This window comes from Oncorhynchus mykiss, chromosome 11, assembly GCF_013265735.2.
Source record: "Oncorhynchus mykiss isolate Arlee chromosome 11, USDA_OmykA_1.1, whole genome shotgun sequence".
NCBI lineage: Eukaryota > Metazoa > Chordata > Actinopteri > Salmoniformes > Salmonidae > Oncorhynchus > Oncorhynchus mykiss.
The window spans coordinates 56,537,068-56,556,746 of NC_048575.1; the positions used below are offsets into that span (position 1 = coordinate 56,537,068).

Sequence of the window (19,679 nt, forward strand, 5' to 3'; positions counted from 1 at the left end):
AGGAAAACTGCAGGTAGTGTAGCAGCCGCACTGTGACTGGAGAAGGTGGAGTGTGAGTCCATCATCCGACTATTAGAGGCACATTGTGCTGACACATTGGGTAGCCGGCACGGCTCCAAAACAGCCCTTTTGTCTGGGCCTCTCCATTTCTCTCCCTCTTGCCTGCTAATTCAGACATATGGAGACACAAAAAAACATGAGTGATTGTGTGGCTGGCTGTGCACACTATTTGTTTCTGGTGACCCAGGAGGCAGTGCTGGCTTGCTGTGATCCATGAGTGATACAACACTGGTTTCTTTCATGTACACACCATTCACACAGTGAGAGGGCTGGCTCAGCCTACATAAAGAATAACACCAAAGGGCAGGGTTCAGCAGAAGCACTGTCTGGAACCAAACACACTGAGCATGTATTTTAGCTAGAATTATCTCACATTGTTCAAAGAGAAAAAAAACAGTTGTGTATTATGTTGGTGATGCAGATAGTGTTTTGAAGGACTGGTGCCTCTACAGTGTTATTGCAGCACAGCGCTGTAAGATGTGGGTAGTATTTGTGTCTGATTACAGGCCAGTAGAAGGGGTTGGTTGAATGCTCTGCTGGGCTGCTGCACTAGGCTCAGCACCTCCCGGGCTGGCCTGCATCTGGCTGGCACACAGCCTCCACTGGCTGAGCTGGAGGGTTCTGATCAAAGCAGAAGCAGATATGGGCCAGGATCAAGTTTCACTAATCGGAATGAGAAATTCACATCCTATTAGTAGTTCTCAAATCAAATTTGATTTATGCCGAATATACCGTGACTCTTATTTTTCTTAAAACTGCATTGCTGGTTAAGAAACAATATGTACAAAATAAAAGAGTAACAAAATAACGAGGCTGTATACAAGGGGTACCACCGGGTCAATGTGCAGGGGTACAGGTTAGTTGGGGTAATATGTACGTTCATTTTAAATCAATTTCACCTTTATTTAACCAGGTAGGCCAGTTAAGAACAAGTTCTCATTTTCAACTGCGACCTGGCCAAGATAAAGCAAAGCAGTCCGACACATACAACACAGAGTTACACATGGAATAAACAAACATACAATAATACAATAGAAAAATCTATATACAGCATATGCAAATGAGGTAGGATAAGAGAGGTAAGGCAATAAATAGGCCATGGTGGCGAAGTAATTACAATAAAGCAATTAAACACTGGAATGGTAGGATGTGCAGAAGATGAATGTGCAAGTACAGATACTGGGGTGCAAAGGAGCAAGATAAATAAATACAGTATGGGGATGAGGTAGATTGGATGGGCTATTTACAGATGAGCTATGTACAGGTGCAGTGATCTGTGAGCTGCTCTGACAGCTGGTGCTTTAAGCTAGTAAGGGAGGTAAATGTCTCCAGCTTCAGAGAATTTTGCAGTTCGTTCCAGTCATTGGCAGCAGAGAACTGGAAGGAAAGGTGGCCAAAGGAAGTGTTGGCTTTGGGGATGACCAGTGAAATATACTTGCTGGAGCGCGTTCTAGGGGTGGGTGCTGCTATGGTGACCAGAGATAAGGCGGGGCTTTACCTAGCAAAGACTTATAGATGACCTGGAGCCAGTGGGTTTGGCAACGAATATGTAGTGAGGGCCAGCCAACGAGAGCATACAGGTCGCAGTGGTGGAGAGTATATGGGGCTTTGGTGACAAATGGATGGCACTCTGGTAGACAACATCCAATTTTGCTGAGTAGAGTGTTGGAGGCTATTTTGTAAATGACATCGCCGGGTCAAGGATCGGTAGGATAGTCAGTTTTACGAGGGTATGTTTAGCAGCATGAGTAAAGGCAGCTTTGTTGAAGAAATAGGATGCCGATTCCAGATTTAATTTTGGATTGGAGATGGTTAATGGGAGTCTGGAAAGAGAGTTTGTGTCTAACCAGACACCTAGGTATTTGTAGATGTCCACATATTCTAAGTCAGAACCATCCAGAGTAGTGATGCTAGTCGGGCGGGAGGATGCGGGCAGCAATCAGTTGAAGAGCATGCACTTAGTTTTACTAGCATTTTGAAGTAGCTGGAGGCCACAGAAGGAATGTCGTATGGCATTGAAGCTTGTTTGGAGGTTTGTTAGCACAGTGTCCAAAGAAGGGCCAGATGTATACATTATGGTGTCGTCTGCGTAGAGGTGGATCAGAGAATCACCAGCAGCAAGAGCGACATCATTGATATATACAGAGAAAAGAGTCGTCCCGAGAATTGAACCCTGTGGCACCCACATAGAGACTGCCAGAGGTCCGGACAACAGGCCCTCCGATTTGACACACTGAACTCTGTCTGAGAAGTAGCTGGTGAACAGTCATTTGAGAAGCCAAGTCGAAAGCATTGGCCAAGTCGATGTGGACGGTTGCACAATACTATCTTTTATCAATGGCGGTTAAGATATCGTATAGGACCTTGAGTGTGACTGAGGTACACCCATGACAAGCTCAGAAACCAGATTGCATAGTGGAGAAAGTACGGTGGGATTCAAAATGGTCGGTGATCTGCATGTAGGTCCAGGTAAAGTGAATAATAAACAGCGAGTAGCAGCAGTCGGGGGGGGGAGGTCAATGCGAATAGTCTGGGTAGCCATTTGATTAGCTGTTCAGCGGCTTTATGGCTTGGGAGTAGCTTTTGTTTAGGAGCCTTTTGGACCAAGACTTGGCGCTCTGGTACCGCGCGCCGTGCGGTAGCAGAGAAAACACTAACACTAGGGTGGCTGGAGGCTTTGGCAATTTTTTGGGCCTTCCTCTGACACAGCCAGGTATAGAGGTCCTGGGTGGCAGGAAGCTTGGCCCCAGTGATGTACTGGGCCATACACACTACCCTCTGTAGCAGTTACCATGCTCTCGATGGTGCAGCTGTATAACTTTGAGGGTCTGGAGGACCCATGCCAAATCTTCTCAGTCTCCTGAGTGGGAATAGTCATTGGCGTGCCCTATTCACGACTGTCTTGGTGTGTATGGACCATGGACCATTGTTGGTGATGTGGACACCAAGGAACTTGAAGCTCCACTACAACCCTGTTGATGAGAATGTGGGCGTGCTCGGCCCTCCTTTTCCTGTAGTCCACAATCACCTCCTTTGTCTTGATCACGTTGAGGGAGAAGTTGTTGTCCTGGCACCACACTTCCACACTTTGACCTCCTCCCTATAGGCTGTCTCATCGTTGTCGGTGATCAGGCATACCACAGTTGTAGTGTCGGCACACTTAATGGTATTGGAGTCGTGCTTGGCCAAGCAGTCATGGAACAGGGAGTACAGGAGGGGACTAAGCAGACACACACACAAGGGGCACCCGTGTTATGGATGAGCGTGGCAGATGTGTTTTGTCCTACCCTTACTACCTGGGGGTGGCCAGTCAGGAAGTCCAGGATCCAATTGCAGAGGGAGGTGTTTAGTCCCAGGGTCCTTAGCTAAATGATGAGCTTTGTGGGCACGATGGTGTTGAACGCTGAGCTAAAGTCAATGAACAGCATTCTCACATAGGTGTTCCTTTTGTCCAGGTAGGAAAGGGCAGTGTGGAGTAGGATTGAGATTGTGTCATCTGTGGATCTGTTGTGGCAGTATGCAAATTGGAGTGTAAATGTATTTGGCTAAGGTGTATGTAAACTTCCGACTTCAACTGTGCGTACGGTCACTGTGTGGACAACGTCATTAATGCAGTTATTGATGAAGCCAGTGACTGATGTGGTATACTCCTCAATGCCATCGGATGAGTCCTGGAACATATTCCAGTCTGTGGTAGCAAAACAGTCCTGTAGCTTAACATCTGCACCATCTGATCACTTCCGTATTGAGCGAGTCACTGGTACTTCCTGCTTTAGTGTTTGCTTGTAAGCAGGAATCAAAAGGAAAGCATTATGGTCAGATTTGCCAAATGGAGGGCGAGGGAGAGCTTTGTATGCATCTCTGTGTGTGGAGTAAAGGTAGTGTAGAGTTTTTTTTCCATCTTGTTGTTAGAAATGAGGTAAAACGGATTCAAGTGTCCCTGCATTAAAGTCCCCAGCCACTCGGAACACCACCTCTGGATGAGCATTTTCTTGTTTGCTTATGGCTTTATACAGCTCGTCGAGCGTGGTCTTAGGGCCAGCATTGGTTTGTGGTGGTAAATAGACAGCTACGAATAATATAGATGAGAGCTCTCTTTGTAGATAATGTGGTCCACAGCTTATCATTAAATACTTTACTTCAGGTGAGCAAAACCTTGAGACTTCCTTAATATTGATTTTGCACACCAGCTGTTATTGGCAAATAGACAGACTGCAACCCCTTGTCTTACCGGAGGCAGCTGTTCTGTCTTGCCAATGCACGGAAAAACCAGCCAACTGTATATTATCCATGTCGTCGTTCAGCTACGATTCGTGATACATAAGACGTTACAGTTAAATGTCCCATTGGTAGGATAGTCTTGAACGGAGCTAACCCAGTTTATTCTCCAATGATTGCACATTGGCCAATAGGACGGATGGTAGAGGCGGGTTACCCACTTGCCGACAAATTCTCACAAGGCACCCAGTCCTGCATCTGAGTCTTCTCTTCAGCCGAATGACGGGGATTTGGGCCTGGTCGGGTGTCGGGATTAATTCATTCGCGTCCGACTCGTTAAAAGAAAAAACATCTTTGTGCAGTCCGAGGTGAGGAATCGCTGTTCTGATATACAGAAGCTAATTTCAGTCATAAGAGACAGTGGCAGAAACATGTACAAAATAAGTTACAAATAATGCAGAAAAAAACCCACACAAAATAGCACAATTGGTTAGGAGCCCGCAAAACGGCAGACATCTCATCCGTTGAGTCCCATCTTCTGCATCCACACACAAGCACCATAAACACTTCACAGTGGCTCCTCACCCTGCACCATACAACAGGCTTGTCTGTACTCAAGAATTTTGTAGATTATTCTTTAAAAAAGGGGCCTTCATGCTCTGGGCAGAATACAAACTGGGAGATAGCCATCTCCCAGTTTGTATTCTGCCCAGAGCATGAAGGCTCTTTTTTAAAGAATAATCTACAAAATTCATGAGTACAGACAAGCCTGTTGTGAATGTGAATGTATGTGAATGCAGAGCACCTGCAGTCTGTAAAACAAGCAAGGTCCAAATCAAGCCTTTGAGAGTATTTTATTGGACAACTGCTTCCTTGTTTATTTCTACTGCTAGCACAGCAAAAGCATTTCAACCCTGCAGAAAGTCTCTGGCCATGTACACAATCTGGCTTGCCTGCTACTAAATTAAACAGCAGTGTGTAGTACACATACTATTTAGCAGTTATTGCTTCATATGAAGTGGAAAGGATCGTTTGTAGCCCCACCCAGTGACATTTCATGTTGTTTTGGGCTAACATTAGCCAAGTACCTAGCATTTGGAATGAAGTATTTTGAGTAATCTTGAGTGTACCATAGGCATGTATGAACTGAAGAGTCACCTGAAGCTTGAGAGGAATGGGAGATGCAGTGGAGGAATGCAATGCTGAAGCAGGGGGCTCATAAATGAGGATGACTGGCTACTACTCTGAACTGTGTGTTCAGATTACTGGCGCCCAGAGCTAATGAGGCACCACCCAAGTGGGTGCCATACATTGTGAAGGAGAAGTCCAGTAGCCCTCTACAAGATCATTACCAGACTCAATCTTCATCAACCATCTCCCTAATAACCTTCCTCTGATCAAGCCAGGAACTGTCCCTCTCCATCGTTGGAGGATGCATGCACTCAGACTTGGCCTCTATCGGTTGAACTAGTCAACTATAGCTCTGCTACTCATGATGTATTGCTTGTTTGCTTTTGAAATTATGAAAAGTGCTATTGACATGTAATCAATTATTATATCAAAAGATGGCTTATTTAGTTTAGTAGAGCAAAAAGCTCTGACGAAGGCCAAGAGGCCAACATGTAAGATTCAATACAAAAGTGATACTAGCAAGAGCAGTGTGCGGGTTTCTTTTTTGTTTCCACTTATAAACTGTGTGGTTCGATCTCTGAATGCTGATTGGCTGACAGCTGTGGTATATCAGACCGTATACCACGGGTATGACAAAACATGTATTTTTACTGCTCCAATTAAGTTGGTAACCAGTTTATAATAGCAATAAGGCACTTTGGGGGTTTGTGGTATATGGCACTCCGCATTGCGTTGTCCCTTAGCCGTGGTATATTGGTCATATACCACACCCCCCTCTGGCTTTATTGCTTAACCATGCACCTGCAACAAGATACCTCAGACGTGCGAGCTAATTTTTTTATGTTGAAATGTTGAAAGTAAAACACCAACAGTAGATGTACTGGTATCAATTTTTATTTATTTATTACAAATAAACACTTTTTGATGAGAAAACTGAAATCCACTTTGGGTTTTACAAAAGGACTTCACCAAAAACAGTAGAAAATGAATTAATGTAAAGGATACTTCTGGATGTTGGCAATGAGGCCCTTTATCTACTTGCTCAGAGTCAGATGAACTTATGGATACCATTTTTGTGTCTCTGTGTCTAGTATGAAGGACGTTAAACTAACATTAGCACAATGACTAATTATATGGGTATCTACTAGCATGCTAGCAGATCACACAATGACTGGGAGTCTATGGCTGATGCTCGTTAACGCAACTTTGAGTCCTGCTAAAGCATGTAGCTAGCTTTACTAAAGGCATGGCAGGCAGAAGATCTGTTTTCAAAGAAGTAACGTTACAATTAAAATAGTTGTGATCATTTTAACCTCTCTGGGATAGGCGGGATGCTTGTGTCCCACCTGGCCAAAAGCCAGGGAAAATGCAGAGCGCCAAATTAAAATAAATTACTATAAAAATCTAACTTTCATTAAATCACACATGTAATATACCAAATTAAAGCTACACTCGTTGTGAATCCAGCCGACATGTCAGATTTCAAAAAGGCTTTTCGGCTAAAGCAAACGATGTTATTATCTGAGGATAGCACAACAGTAAACAATGAGAGTAGCATATTTCAACCATGCAGGCGCGACAAAACGCAGAAATAAACTATAATTCATGCCTTACCTTTGACAAGCTTATTTTGTTGGCACTCCAATATGTCCCATAAACATCACAAATGGTCCTTTTGTTCGATTAATTCCGTCGATATATATCCAAAATGTCCATTTATTTGGCACGTTTGATCCAGAAAAACACTGGTTCCAACTTGACCAACGTCACTACAAAATATCTCAAAAGTTACCTGTAAACTTTGCCAAAACATTTCAAACTACTTTTGTCATACAACTTTAGGTATTTTTAAACGTAAATAATCAATAAAATTGAAGACGGGATGATCTGTGTTCAATACAAAAAGAAAACAAACTGACGCTACTTTTCTAGTCACGCGCATCAATCCAACAGTCCACTTCAAGTGACTCTCATTCAAGATGGCCGTAATCTTTATTACACAAAGGAAAAACCCCAACCAATTTCTAAAGACTGGTGACATCCAGTGGAAGCGGTAGGAACTGCAAGCAAGTCCCTTAGAAATCTGGTTTCCCAATGAATATCTGAATATGAATGGTTTGTCCTCAGGGTTTTGCCTGCTACATACGTTCTGTTATACTCACAGACATGATTCAAACAGTTTTAGAAACTTCAGAGTGTTTTCTATCCAAACCTACTAATAATATGAATTTTTTATATTCTGGGGATGTGTAGCAGGCAGTTCAATTTGGGCATGCTATTCATCCAAAAGTGAAAATGCTGCCTCTATGGCTGATGCTCGTTAACGCAACTTTGAGTCCTGCTAAAGCATGTAGCTAGCTTTACTAAAGGCATGGCAGGCAGCAGATCTGTTTCCAAAGTAGTATCGTTACAATGAAAATAGTTGTGATCATTTTAATGAGAAAAAAAGTGACTTCCATTTGAAGACCACCGCAGAAGCTTCACTATTTACTGTCTTGCAAGTTGTTTACTCAAAGAGATCTAGCTATCAAAACATGCATACCCCTCTTCAAATACATTTTAAATTCCTGAAAAGTGTGCAGCGAATTCTACTAGATGAAAAGCCGAAATGAGAACATCCTGGCATTTAAACCATAATAGATTTTTTAAAAACACATACGATAACACTTCCTATTTTCACATACTCAAACAGCGTACTATTTAGGACGCAAGTATGGGCATTCAGACACAGGCCTCCATCTTTATTACTCACTCGGACAGACACACAGTCAGTCCTACTAGAGGAGGCTGCTGCAGCTGCTCAGAGAGGCCTGTGGGTAGCCAGCCCCATGCTCTCCCAGGCCAGAATGCCATGTGTTGTTGCTTGCGCTGAGCCATGCCCTGGGCTGAGTCATCCAGCTCGCGTCTCATCACTAAGCCAAGGACAGCTCCCTCCACGTGATCAGTCTGTTTGATCATCTGATGCTTTCCACCACAGCCTTCAGTTCGGTAGGTGCTGCTGCTGTCCAATGAGGCTTTGAGTGAATATTACGTACACTCAGCAGAATGGTATTCTACATACATACACATGATATTGGTAAATGTATGACCCATGGGTCAGGCTAAAATCAACTCCCTTACGTATTTTCTATTCATCATACCCGCACCATAATACTTAGTCCTATGGTGATTAATTAAGTATTAAATAATGAGGAAAATGGGTTGAAAGAAACCCCATGATGCTTATTTATGATTGACTGCATTGAGAAGTTTTTTTAAATAGGCTGTCTCACATGAACAAGTTCAAACACATTTATGCAAATGTATGCAAAATAGTGTATCCAGCAAAGCTTATTTTGTGCCTGAATCAAATTGAACATCAGAATATACTGCGAGGGCAAGCACACAAACATGTACACACTACAGAGAGAGAGAGTGTGTGTGTGTTCCTGCCACAGCTGATGTTGGGTTTGCCGTGCCAAGCACCTGCTAGTTCGCGCCGTCTAATCTCGGGCACCTGCGTGAATTTAGAGGGATTAGCAACCTTCTAAAATTACATGCACCAGCACACTGATTTACTGGACTGGACAGGTCAACAACAAGAGCTACAAAATACCCCCCAACACTGATGAGTCAGTATAATACGTTGTTGTCCACTCAACCAAACATACACAAATGAACAATTTTTGAATACAGTTCAGTAAACAAAGGGTCGTCATCACTGAAATGGAGCTTGTGTAACAGCATGTAGCCTACTATAAAATAAACTACTACATTGTTTACAAACACGCTCACTGAGGAGTATGCGTTACCCTGCATCCTGCATTGAGCAGACAATTCTACTGGCAAAGTCTTGTCTCCAGTAGGCATTAATATTAAACCAGCTTGCACCAGCTGATAATCATCGGTAAATAGAAAAATGAAAGGCAGTCAGATTAAAATTCAAGCCTTGCATTTTCCTAGCATGCCCCAGTGGCTGCATTGTGTGTGTGATGGTGCAGCAGCATGCAGGCTTCCTCCATGACAATGCCAGTCATATATGGTTGTGTCTACACTTGACACTTACATTACTGGTCAAAAGCTTTAGAACACCTAGTCATTCAAGAGTTTCTTAATTTGTACTATTTTCTACATTGTAGAATAATAGTGAAGACATCAAATCTATGAAACAATCCATATGGAATCATGTAGTAACCAAAATAAATGTTAAAATATAGTTGATATTCTTCAAATAGCCACCCTTTGCCTTGATGAAAGCTTTGTGCACTCTTGGCATTCACTCAACCAGCTTCACCTGGAATGCTATTCCAACAGTCTTGAAAGGAGTTCCCACATATGCTGAGCACTTGTTGGCTGCTTTTCCTTCACTCTGCAGTTCAACTCATCCCAAACCAACTCAATTGGGTTGAGGTTGGGTGATTGTGGAGGCCAGGTCATCTGATGCAGCACTCCATCACTCTCTCCTCATGGAGGAAGCCTGCCTGCTGCTGCACCATCAATGACAAAACTCAAATATATAAAAGAAAATGTTTATTTGTTTAACACTTTTTTGGTTACTACATGAATCCATGTGTTACTTCACAGTTTTGATGTATTCACTATTATTCTACAATGTAGAAAATAGTAAAAATACAGAAAAACCCTTGAATGAGTAGGTGTTCGAAAACTTTTGACCGGTAGTGTACATGCGACTTCTGCGATCAGAATACGAAGATTGCATTGAAAAGACATGTCTAGACAAACAAAAGTTTGTGGTCAGATTGTGTACAGATCTGGCTTACCACTTCAGGAGGTGGTCAGGGATGCAATGTGTGCAGATTTATCCTCAGCCTGGACACTAATCAGGCTACCGAAAGTGCATACAGTGTGCGATGTCATCAGCACTCCCACAAATTCTTACAAAATTGTTTTTTCTAAAGTTATGCTAAGCCGTTTGCAATCCCTTTAGCGTTGCTTGCTAGCTACAGAGATTTTCTGGCTAGTTAGCTACTGCCATCAGTTGTGTTATTATACTTTTCCTATTCCACTGTTTGTAGAACACATACTGACATTTGAATATAGTGCAGGAAAAGGAAGCTTAGGCCCAAAGAAACACATTTGGGCTTTTTTGGACAGATTTTGAAGAGAGTGAAACCTCTCGCTTTGCCTCTTCCTCTCTGATACTACGCATCCAATACAAGGACCGGACATTTTTTAGTGAGAACTTAATGGAAATGTGCACCAATCGCAAGCCTATCGTCTTAAAGTTCAAAAGGCTATAGCTTATTATTGAACATGCAAATCCTGTAAAAAAGCTGCTAATAAAACATTTTAAACATTTGCCAAAATGCAATTAATGGAAAACACCATTCTAAACAGCGCACCTAATGTGAGCAGTTGTGACAAATATTAAAATCTCTGTTAGAAATTTAGAAAGAGGGGGAATTTAATAGCAACAACTATGATGGGTTGCTAATATGACTAGGATTGTGCCTTTGGCTTTTGGACAACGAAAGAAAGTTGATATGAAAACCAATAGAACAGGAGCTAAATGCTGATTAATGGCATAAAGAAGTCCTTATAAAATAATTGTCTCTACGGACAGATTTTCACAAGGCTACTTTGAAGCAAGGCATGCTTCATTATTTGAAGTAAAGTAAAGCATTCAGGTTTCAAACAATTATACTGCTTGAAGCTCACATTGCAAAGTGGTGGGTGACTCGCAGATAGAGTCAACGGTAGGCAGGCTATAGCCTATACACCCGAATGGGAGGCACACTTTAATTAAGAGTTGAGATTGAGGTATAAAAATAGCTTATTTTAAATCGTGGCAGGCGATTGCATTTAGAATTGGTGTTTGTTCCACAATGACTGGGATTACAAAAGCAGATTTCACTCCAGTAGCCTACAGGCTTTTGAGGAGCTACTCTTGAGCTGTCTGACAGGTGGTAGGTTATTCTGCTCCTCAAACTACACTCTGTATGCTGTGCATGTGTGATGAATAGAATGCATGAAAACTAACAGAAACACACACATCCCAATTTAAATTCCACAAATTACACTATAGACCGATAAGCATGACCAGTCTAATTAACAGTTAACATGCCTAGTTGCAGCTTTCTGGTTTGCTGAGTGAACATTCCTGCAAATGTGACCAAGCAATACCTCAAAACCATCTGAACAAACAACCTGGTTGAGCAAATCTACAGCCAGAAAATATGATCCCTCAAAAAAACATTCCAACTGTAATTTCTCAAAATGCACCATCTCTAATGGAGAGCAGGAGCGGTTTGAGGAAGTCAGCTCAGCTAGTTCCACCACTGGACCCAGACCGGTAAACCACATCAGCATACAGAAAGCAGCCTGTTCATGCATGGTTTGAGAATATACAGAAAGTTATCAATTTAATGATATACTGAGCTGTTTCACTGTGAATTGACTGTACCATCCAACAACCCCCATGTGTCACTGTCCCCTCTGAACAGCACACTCACTTTCATAGATGAGTAGTCCTAAGCCTGCGGAGGACTGAATGTGAGGATATCCAGGCCAGAGAGATTATTTAATAGTATGTTTTTATTTATCATACTTTAAGTACTCTAATTCCTAATTCTATGATCCAGGCATTTAACCAGGCGTGGTGCGGACCGACAGATGGTGCCCATCTATACCAGTGATGAATAAATCATACTCTGTCCATCCATTATTCAGCAGCAGGCCATCTCAGCTGACAAAATGGCACATTCACTTTGACCATGGTTTATGGATCAGCATAGCATTGTCCCTAAAGCAGAGCACCAGCGTGCGGGACAAACATCTGGCTCAGCAGACTAGACAACACAGTGAGGGTGTAGATGTCCCATCAATGGGCTAATACTGTCTAGAGCCCTAAAACTCAACTCTGGACCTCGAAGCCAGTTCCAGTGCATTTAAATTGTTCCCCTCTAAAAATCCGGGACCGATTTAGACCTGAGACACGGCGAGTGCAATTAATTATCAGGTAGAACAGAAAACCAGCAGGCTCCAGGTCTAAGAGTTGGATAACTCTGGTCTAGAGCATAGCTCTGGGGCTATGGTGTGGAGAGCAAAGTAGCCTAATGATGTAAGTCTAGAAGAGTAAACAATGTAGTAGTGCTGAGCTCTTAGTGCTTTTTGAGGTCGGTTCGGTTAGATTATTATGCTGTAACAGGATAAAAACAATTCATAACAGTCTCATGATGGTAGGCCTAGTGACGGCCCATTACTGCTTATCACCTGTTAACCATCATTTATTCACATTAATGTACATAACTGAAATATTGTATTAAAGTAGTTTCATTTGATTACTTTATTATTTAATTCAACTCAATTCAACTTAATTCAATTCAACTATTTAAGTCAACTCATCTCTATAGAGCTGCCAATGCTGTCGGACAGAATCACTATTAGTTCTTCAAAGTAAAGAAAGCATACTTTTATGACTGCTGAATATCAACTTTCAATCATGTAGATCATTATTTTCAGGTAGAGATACCCCCCATGAAGCAACTGCTCTCTATCCCTCTCGATGCCATATCCCTTTGTCTCTTTTACATAGCAGGAGTAAAAGCATTGTAGTGTGCGCACTGAGCTTTGTTAAGAATGGCACCGGAGAGAATGGCTGCTGTTTTACAGTCTCCTAACCAATTGTGCTATTGTGTGTGTTTGATTTGAGCTCACAGAAAGAAAGAAAAATTGGAATTCAAATAACTGAACCGACCTCGGTCAATTAGTTGTTTAAAAAAACAACTAGATAATACCAACATTTCAGTTAATTACTCAACCCTGCAACGTAGACAGCAGCACACCGAGCCAATAGCATCAATCAATAAGATACAGGCTAGTGGTGAATGTAATGTCATGTATACAGCACATTCAGAAAGTAGTCAGACCATTTCACTTTTTCACATTGCAGCCTTATTCTAAAAATGTATTAAAATGTTTTTTTTCCCCTCATCAATCTACACACAATACCCCATAAGGTCAAAGCGAAAATAGGTTTTTTGAAATGTTAGCAAATATATTAAAAATAACAAACAGAACGTTACGTTACATAATTATTTACGTTATTATCAACATTATTTACATAAGTATTGAGAGCCTTTGCTATGAGACTCAAAATTCCATTGATCATCCTTGAAATATTTCTACAACGTGATTGGAGTCCACCTGTGGTAAATTCAATTGATTGGACATGATTTGGAAAGGCACACACCTGTCTATATAAAGGTCCCACAGTTAACAGTGCATTTCAAAGCAAAAACCAAGCCATGAGGTCGAAGGAACTGTCCGTAGAGCTCCGAGACAAGATTGTGTCGAGGCACAGATCTGGGGAAGGGCACCAAAAAAATGTCTGCAGCATTGAAGGTCCCCAAGAACACAGTGGACTCCATTCCTAAATGGAAGAAGTTTGGAACCACCAAGACTCTTCCTAGTGCTGGCCGCCCAGCCAAACTGAGCAATCAGGGGAGAAGGACCTTGGTCAGGGAGGTGATCAAGAACCCGATGGTCACTGACAGAGCCCTAGAGTTCCTCTGTAGAAATGGGAGAATCTTCCAGAAGGACAACCATCTCGGCAGCACTCCACCAATCAGTCCTTAATGGTAGAGTGGCCAGGCGGAAGCCACTCCTCAGTAAAAGGCACATGACAGCCAGCTTCATCACTAAGTTAAGGATCCTGGGACTAAACACCTCCCTCTGCAACTGGATCCTGGACTTCCTGGCGGGCCGCCCCCTAGGTGATGAGGGTAGGTAGCAACACATCTGCCACGCTGATCCCCAACACTGGAGCCCCACAGGGGTGCGTGCTCAGTCCCCTCCTGTACTCCCTGTTCACCCATGACTGCATGGCCAGGCACGACTCCAACACCATCATTACATTTGCAGACGACACAACAGTGGTAGGACTGAGGCTTCTCGTGACAAATAAACTTTGATTTGAGCTTGGAGTTTTCCAAATGGCACCTAAAAGGACTCAGACCATGAGAAACAAGATTCTCTGGTCTGATGAAACCCCTATTTGGCCTGAATGCAAAGCGCCACATCTGGAGGAAACCAGGCACAACTCATCACCTGGCCAATACCATCCCGATGGGGAAGCATGGTGGTGGCAGCATCATCATCATGCTGCTGTGATGTTTTTCAGCAGCAGGGACTGGGAGACTAGTCAGGATCGAAGGAAAGACGAATGGAGCAAAGTACAGAGAGATCCTTGATGAAAACCTGCTCCTGAGCACTCAGGACCTCAGACTGGGGCGAAGGTTCACCTTCCAACAAGACAACCACTCTAAGCACACAGCCAAGACAATGCAGGCGTGGATTCTGGACAAGTCTCTGAATGTCCTTGAGGGGCCCAGCTAGAGTCCGGACTTGAGCCCGATCGAACATCTCTGGAGAGACCTGAAAATAGCTGTGCAGCAACACTACCCGTCCAACCTGACAGAGCTTGAGAGGATTTGCAGAGAAGAATGGGAGAAACTCCCCAAATACAGGTGTGCCAAGCTTGTAGCGTCATACCCAAAGAAGGCTTGAGGCTGTAATCTTGACAAACAATAGGGACATTCCATCAAATTAGGCAAGACTTGGAGTCTTTTTACAAAAGAGCTAATGCTAGCATGCATCTTGACAGTGCAACAGAGCCAATTAATATTCTGATCTAGGCTAGTCCTATATTTGGAATATTACAGTAAGTACACTCATCAATTTCACAAAGGTACCAAATGTATTAAAAAAGACCCAGTAAAAACAATGAGAACAGGGATGTCAGAGATACTTATACAGTCACTAGTAGCTGGCTTTTGAGGAGGCAGGATCTGTGTGTTTTGTGTTGAACTGTAGGAATGACAAAGACAATGCAAGATTCTCATCAACATCCTGTGATTAAAAAGAACATACAAAGCTCAAAAAGGTAAGGTGAACCGCGGTGCACTGGGATATGGCCCGTGACTTGAATGAGCAAAGGCGGTGAGGGAGGAGTGGCCTTCGCAAATTGAACAGTAATCTGCGTCTCTGGGTCATGTGTCAATAAAGCAGCATGATGCATCGTTCAGAAACAGACACCTTTTTTTCATAAAATACACTCCCCTACATATTTTTTTGGACAGTGAAGCTAAAACTTAGAATTTGTCTTTATACTCCAGCATTTTATATTTAAGATACATTTTGTATATGGAGGTGACAGTACAGAATGTCACCTTTTATTTTAGGGTATTTTCCCACGTCTGTTTGATCATTTAGAAATTAATGCACTTTATGCATCTAGTCCCCCAATTTGAAGGTGTAATACGTATTTGGACTTATTCCCTTAATGTTCGTCAAAAGTTTAGTATTTGGTGTATTGGTCCCATATTCCATGCACGCAATGACTACATCAATCTTGTGACTACAAACTTGTTGGATGCATTTACAGATTTGTTTGGTTTTGTTTTGGATTATGTTGTGCCCAATATAAATAATAATAATGAATAAATGTAATTTGTATGGTGGTTTTCCTTACAAAGCTCTACCGAGGAAAAACAAATTAGATATAATAAAAACAACATACATTTAGGGGAAAGGGGATACCTAGTCAGCTGTCCAACTGAAAGTATTCAACTGAAATGTGTCTTCCGCATTTAACCCCTCTGAATCAGAGGTGCGAGGGGCTGCTTTAGTCGACATCCATGTCGACGGTGCCCGGGGCAATGTGGGCTGGGTACCTGCCTTGCTCAGGGGGAGAACAGATTTTCACCTTGTCAGCTCAGGGATTCGATCCAACAACCTTCCGGTTACTGGCCCAACACTCTAGGCTACCTGCTGCCCCGTCAGGTATAATAGCAATAGTGGGCTAGGTGCTAAATACATTTTAGACTAGGACTATGAAATAGAGCATGTAGAAGTGGGTTTTAAGGACCGTTTAAAAAAAGTTATGAGTGATGGAACGGCTCTCCATAGGCGAGGGGGCAAGGGAGCAGAAGGCTTGGTCACCCATCGTTCGGAGACACGTCTTGGGAATTTGAAGCAAAGAGGAAGTAGTACTCTCTAAGCAAGCAGCGTGATGTCCTTTACAGTGGTGCCTAGTGACTCAGATCTACAGTTGTGCTGAGCTCAATGCTGGGGTCGCTGTTGACCATGTTTTAGGGGTCGAAGGTAGTCCTCAGCCTGAAACTTACTCCTCAGCCTGAAGTGTCCCCATATCCGCACGCAAATGGCTAGCTTTTTTTGACAATACATTATTTATCATTAATTTCTATTAGGGACAACATAATCCAGAATAACCTGAACAAACTGCAAATGCATCCAACAAGTTTGTAGAGTCACAAGCTTGATGTAGTCATCACGTGCTAGGAATATGGGACCAAATACTTAACTTTGAAATAAATGTGATACACTAAGTGAATTTGTCCAAATACTTATGACACCTTCAAATATAGGGAAGTACACTATGTTTTATTGGGAAGGCAAACAAGGCATTTTTATCAAAAGCAATCACATTTGCATGTGAAAACACAGAATCCTAGTCATTACTCCACACGCTTAACCTGTGCCATTTTTGTTTCGAGACGACTTCGCTGTCAGCCAAAACGGGGCACCTGGCTCACGCAGCCCGATTCCAAAACGAATGCAATCAACGCTGACCTGGTTCACCCGGGGCACTAATCGAATCCCCCTCAATGTCCCAACCAACACTGACAAATGCACACACCCATATCAGTCAGTGACCAGAAACAAGAGGCTAACCACCAGAACACTCCCAATCTAATCTGAAAGATAATGTATGGTGTGGAGCAGGTGCTAACATTAAGTGATAGGCCTCACCACTCCCTGTTGACTTCCCCCATGTAGCAAATTACATTTATACCCTCATTTTATTTTATTTTTTATTTTACCTTTATTTAACTAGGCAAGTCAGTTAAGAACACATTCTTATTTTCAATGACGGCCTAGGAACAGTGGGTTAACTGCCTGTTCAGGGGCAGAACGACAGATTTGTACCTTGTCAGCTCGGGGGTTTGAACTTGCAACCTTTCGGTTACTAGTCCAACGCTCTAACCACTAGGCTACCCTGCCCCCCCCCCCCCCATCAGAAACTCATATGTTTGGTTCCCTCTCCATTTGTCATCGAGAGCTGAGACTTTGAATGTGATATGTCTGATCAGCCTTAAAATGAAAACGTTGTTCCTCCTAGCCTTGAGCAAAGGGGGTTAGAAAAGTTAGCCTATAATGTTCGCAATTCATGATGAGGTGAGATTCCAATTCCATGTTCCTCACACCCGCGCCCACACCCTAGATCCCTTTCAGGATCTCTTTCAGGATGCAGGCTGACCAGTTTTTAGATTTCCATCATTCTTATCAGTCTGGTAGATACATTCCAAATGAATCCTGACACCAGCAGTGACAGTACAGCTGTCTGAGGAGCTCACAGCTGATACAGTTGTAGACCATGCCCCAATGCATTGGGTTGGAAACAAGCTTACCCTGAAATGGCCTCAATTCTATGGTATCTTGCTAGCCTAGCTGTTTTTGTTTGCAAATTGTGAAATAAATTGACGTAGATGCATTCTTGGGGTTATCAAGAATTCAGTTATCAGAATTTAACAGTATGCCTGACCATAGGATGGAGGTCATGTCAGGGTAAGCTTGTTTCCAACCCAAAGCAAGAGCATTATTGTCACTAGCGATAGATATGGCAATTTAGTGATAAATTAGCTTGCCTGGGATGTAATTAATGAAAAAGCAGATCAATTACTCTAACGTTCCCTCACCTTCAGCAACAGTTTCATCAACGGTCACTTGATACCGTCCAATGGTGAATACCCGTCCAATGAAACTGCCACCGCTGCTGCCGGACCCAGTGCCTCCTCCACCCGCTCCAGAACCAGGCCCGGAACTCACAAGTTCCCGGCGTGAATCGAAGAACTTCTTCATTTCCCGGTGATGTTTGCCAAGTGTCGAGTGGTTTGCAATCAATACCTATTCACAATAACGCGTAGATGTTGTTTACTATCAGCTTTGGATAATTGAATGACCGTAGCCACCTTAGGCTAACTAAAGCTATCCTCTTGAAGAGCCTGCTCGTTCGATTTCCAAGCGCAACTAGTTACCAATGTTTCGACTGTCATAATAGCAAGCTAGTTAAATAGTTAACTAGCTATCAACACACGAGATGACACGGTTAATCGATTTATAAATTTCTAGTTAATGTTTGCCAACCAATTAGCTAATGATATCAACAACAAACAAAAAAAACCTATCTGGCTTTGAAAATTGGGTTGACAGCCTGCTAAGTTACTAGCTTCTATTTACACACATCTCCACCCATTTTTCAGCGTAAAGGCATTTATTTCACTAGTTTATCGAGAGCTCTTTCTTGGTGTTAACTCCTGAATCTCCTCCCTGGTTTATATTCGATAATTAGCTGCCTATCTAGCTACTTTGGTGTTCTAGCTACTAGCTAGTAATTCATTGCCCGATTTGCTCCCGTAGTACAACAACTTGGTGCAATCAGCGTCTCGTCAGCGACACTAAAAAAGTACTTCCGGGTCACGGAATTTCGGTAAGTTTTCTAAATAAAAGTCCCCCACGTAATAGTAGAAAAGTGTCATTAGCCTGTATTTATTCATGTTATATGAACAATAATTGTCTAAACATGAACAATGATTCATATTTGTTCGTATTTAAGTGACATAATGACATTTTTATTACATTTGGGTTTTAAACTTGTCCCAAGGTCAAATAAATGCCCCTCATGCAAATCCCTGTATATGAAATAGATAGGTGCCAAATAAAAGTATTGTAGAGAATAGCCAGTAGGGTCTGTAGAATGTACAGTGAGCTCCAAAAGTATTGGGACAGTGACACATTTTTGTTGTTTTGGCTCTGTACTCCAGCACTTTGGATTTGAAGTGATACAATGACCATAATTAAAGTTAAAGTACGGACTGCAGCTTTATTTTGAGGGTATTTTCCTCATATTGTGTGAACCGTTTAGAAATTACAGCATTCTAGGGGACCAAATTCTAGGGGACCAAAAGTATCGGGAGAAATGAACTTTTATGTGTATTAAAGTAGTCAAACGTTTATTGTGTGGTCCCATATTCCTAGAACGCAATGACTACGTCAAGCTTGCAACTCTACAAACTTGTTGGATGCACTTGCTATTTGTTTTGGTTGTGTTTCACATATTTTTTTGCTGGACCTTTGGGAAAACCTGCTGCAAACAACCTAGATAATCATAGTGGTGATGAGCCGTCTGCGCTCCTTTACATATTTAAAATCAGGCAATTGCCAGCCAAGTGCCATAAAATGCATTAGGT

The 19,679-nt window shown here is 42.4% G+C and overlaps 1 protein-coding gene across 18 annotated transcripts in view; it reads right to left on the minus strand.

The window, feature by feature from the left end:
* The window catches only part of LOC110536022 (AP2-associated protein kinase 1), a 49,839-nt gene extending 30,974 nt beyond the window's left edge, over positions 1-18,865 (minus strand). For 11 of the 18 annotated variants that reach the window (XM_036935860.1, XM_021621518.2, XM_036935856.1 and 8 more), the window contains exon 1: positions 18,129-18,863. In XM_036935860.1, coding sequence (XP_036791755.1) covers positions 18,129-18,291 — 163 coding nt within the window. In that variant the 5' untranslated portion in view covers positions 18,292-18,863. Of the gene's footprint in view, positions 1-18,128 lie in introns of all 18 variants that reach the window. The other 7 variants (XM_021621520.2, XM_021621517.2, XM_021621514.2 and 4 more) reach the window with 3 other exon arrangements.
* Positions 18,866-19,679: the final 814 nt, after the last annotated feature.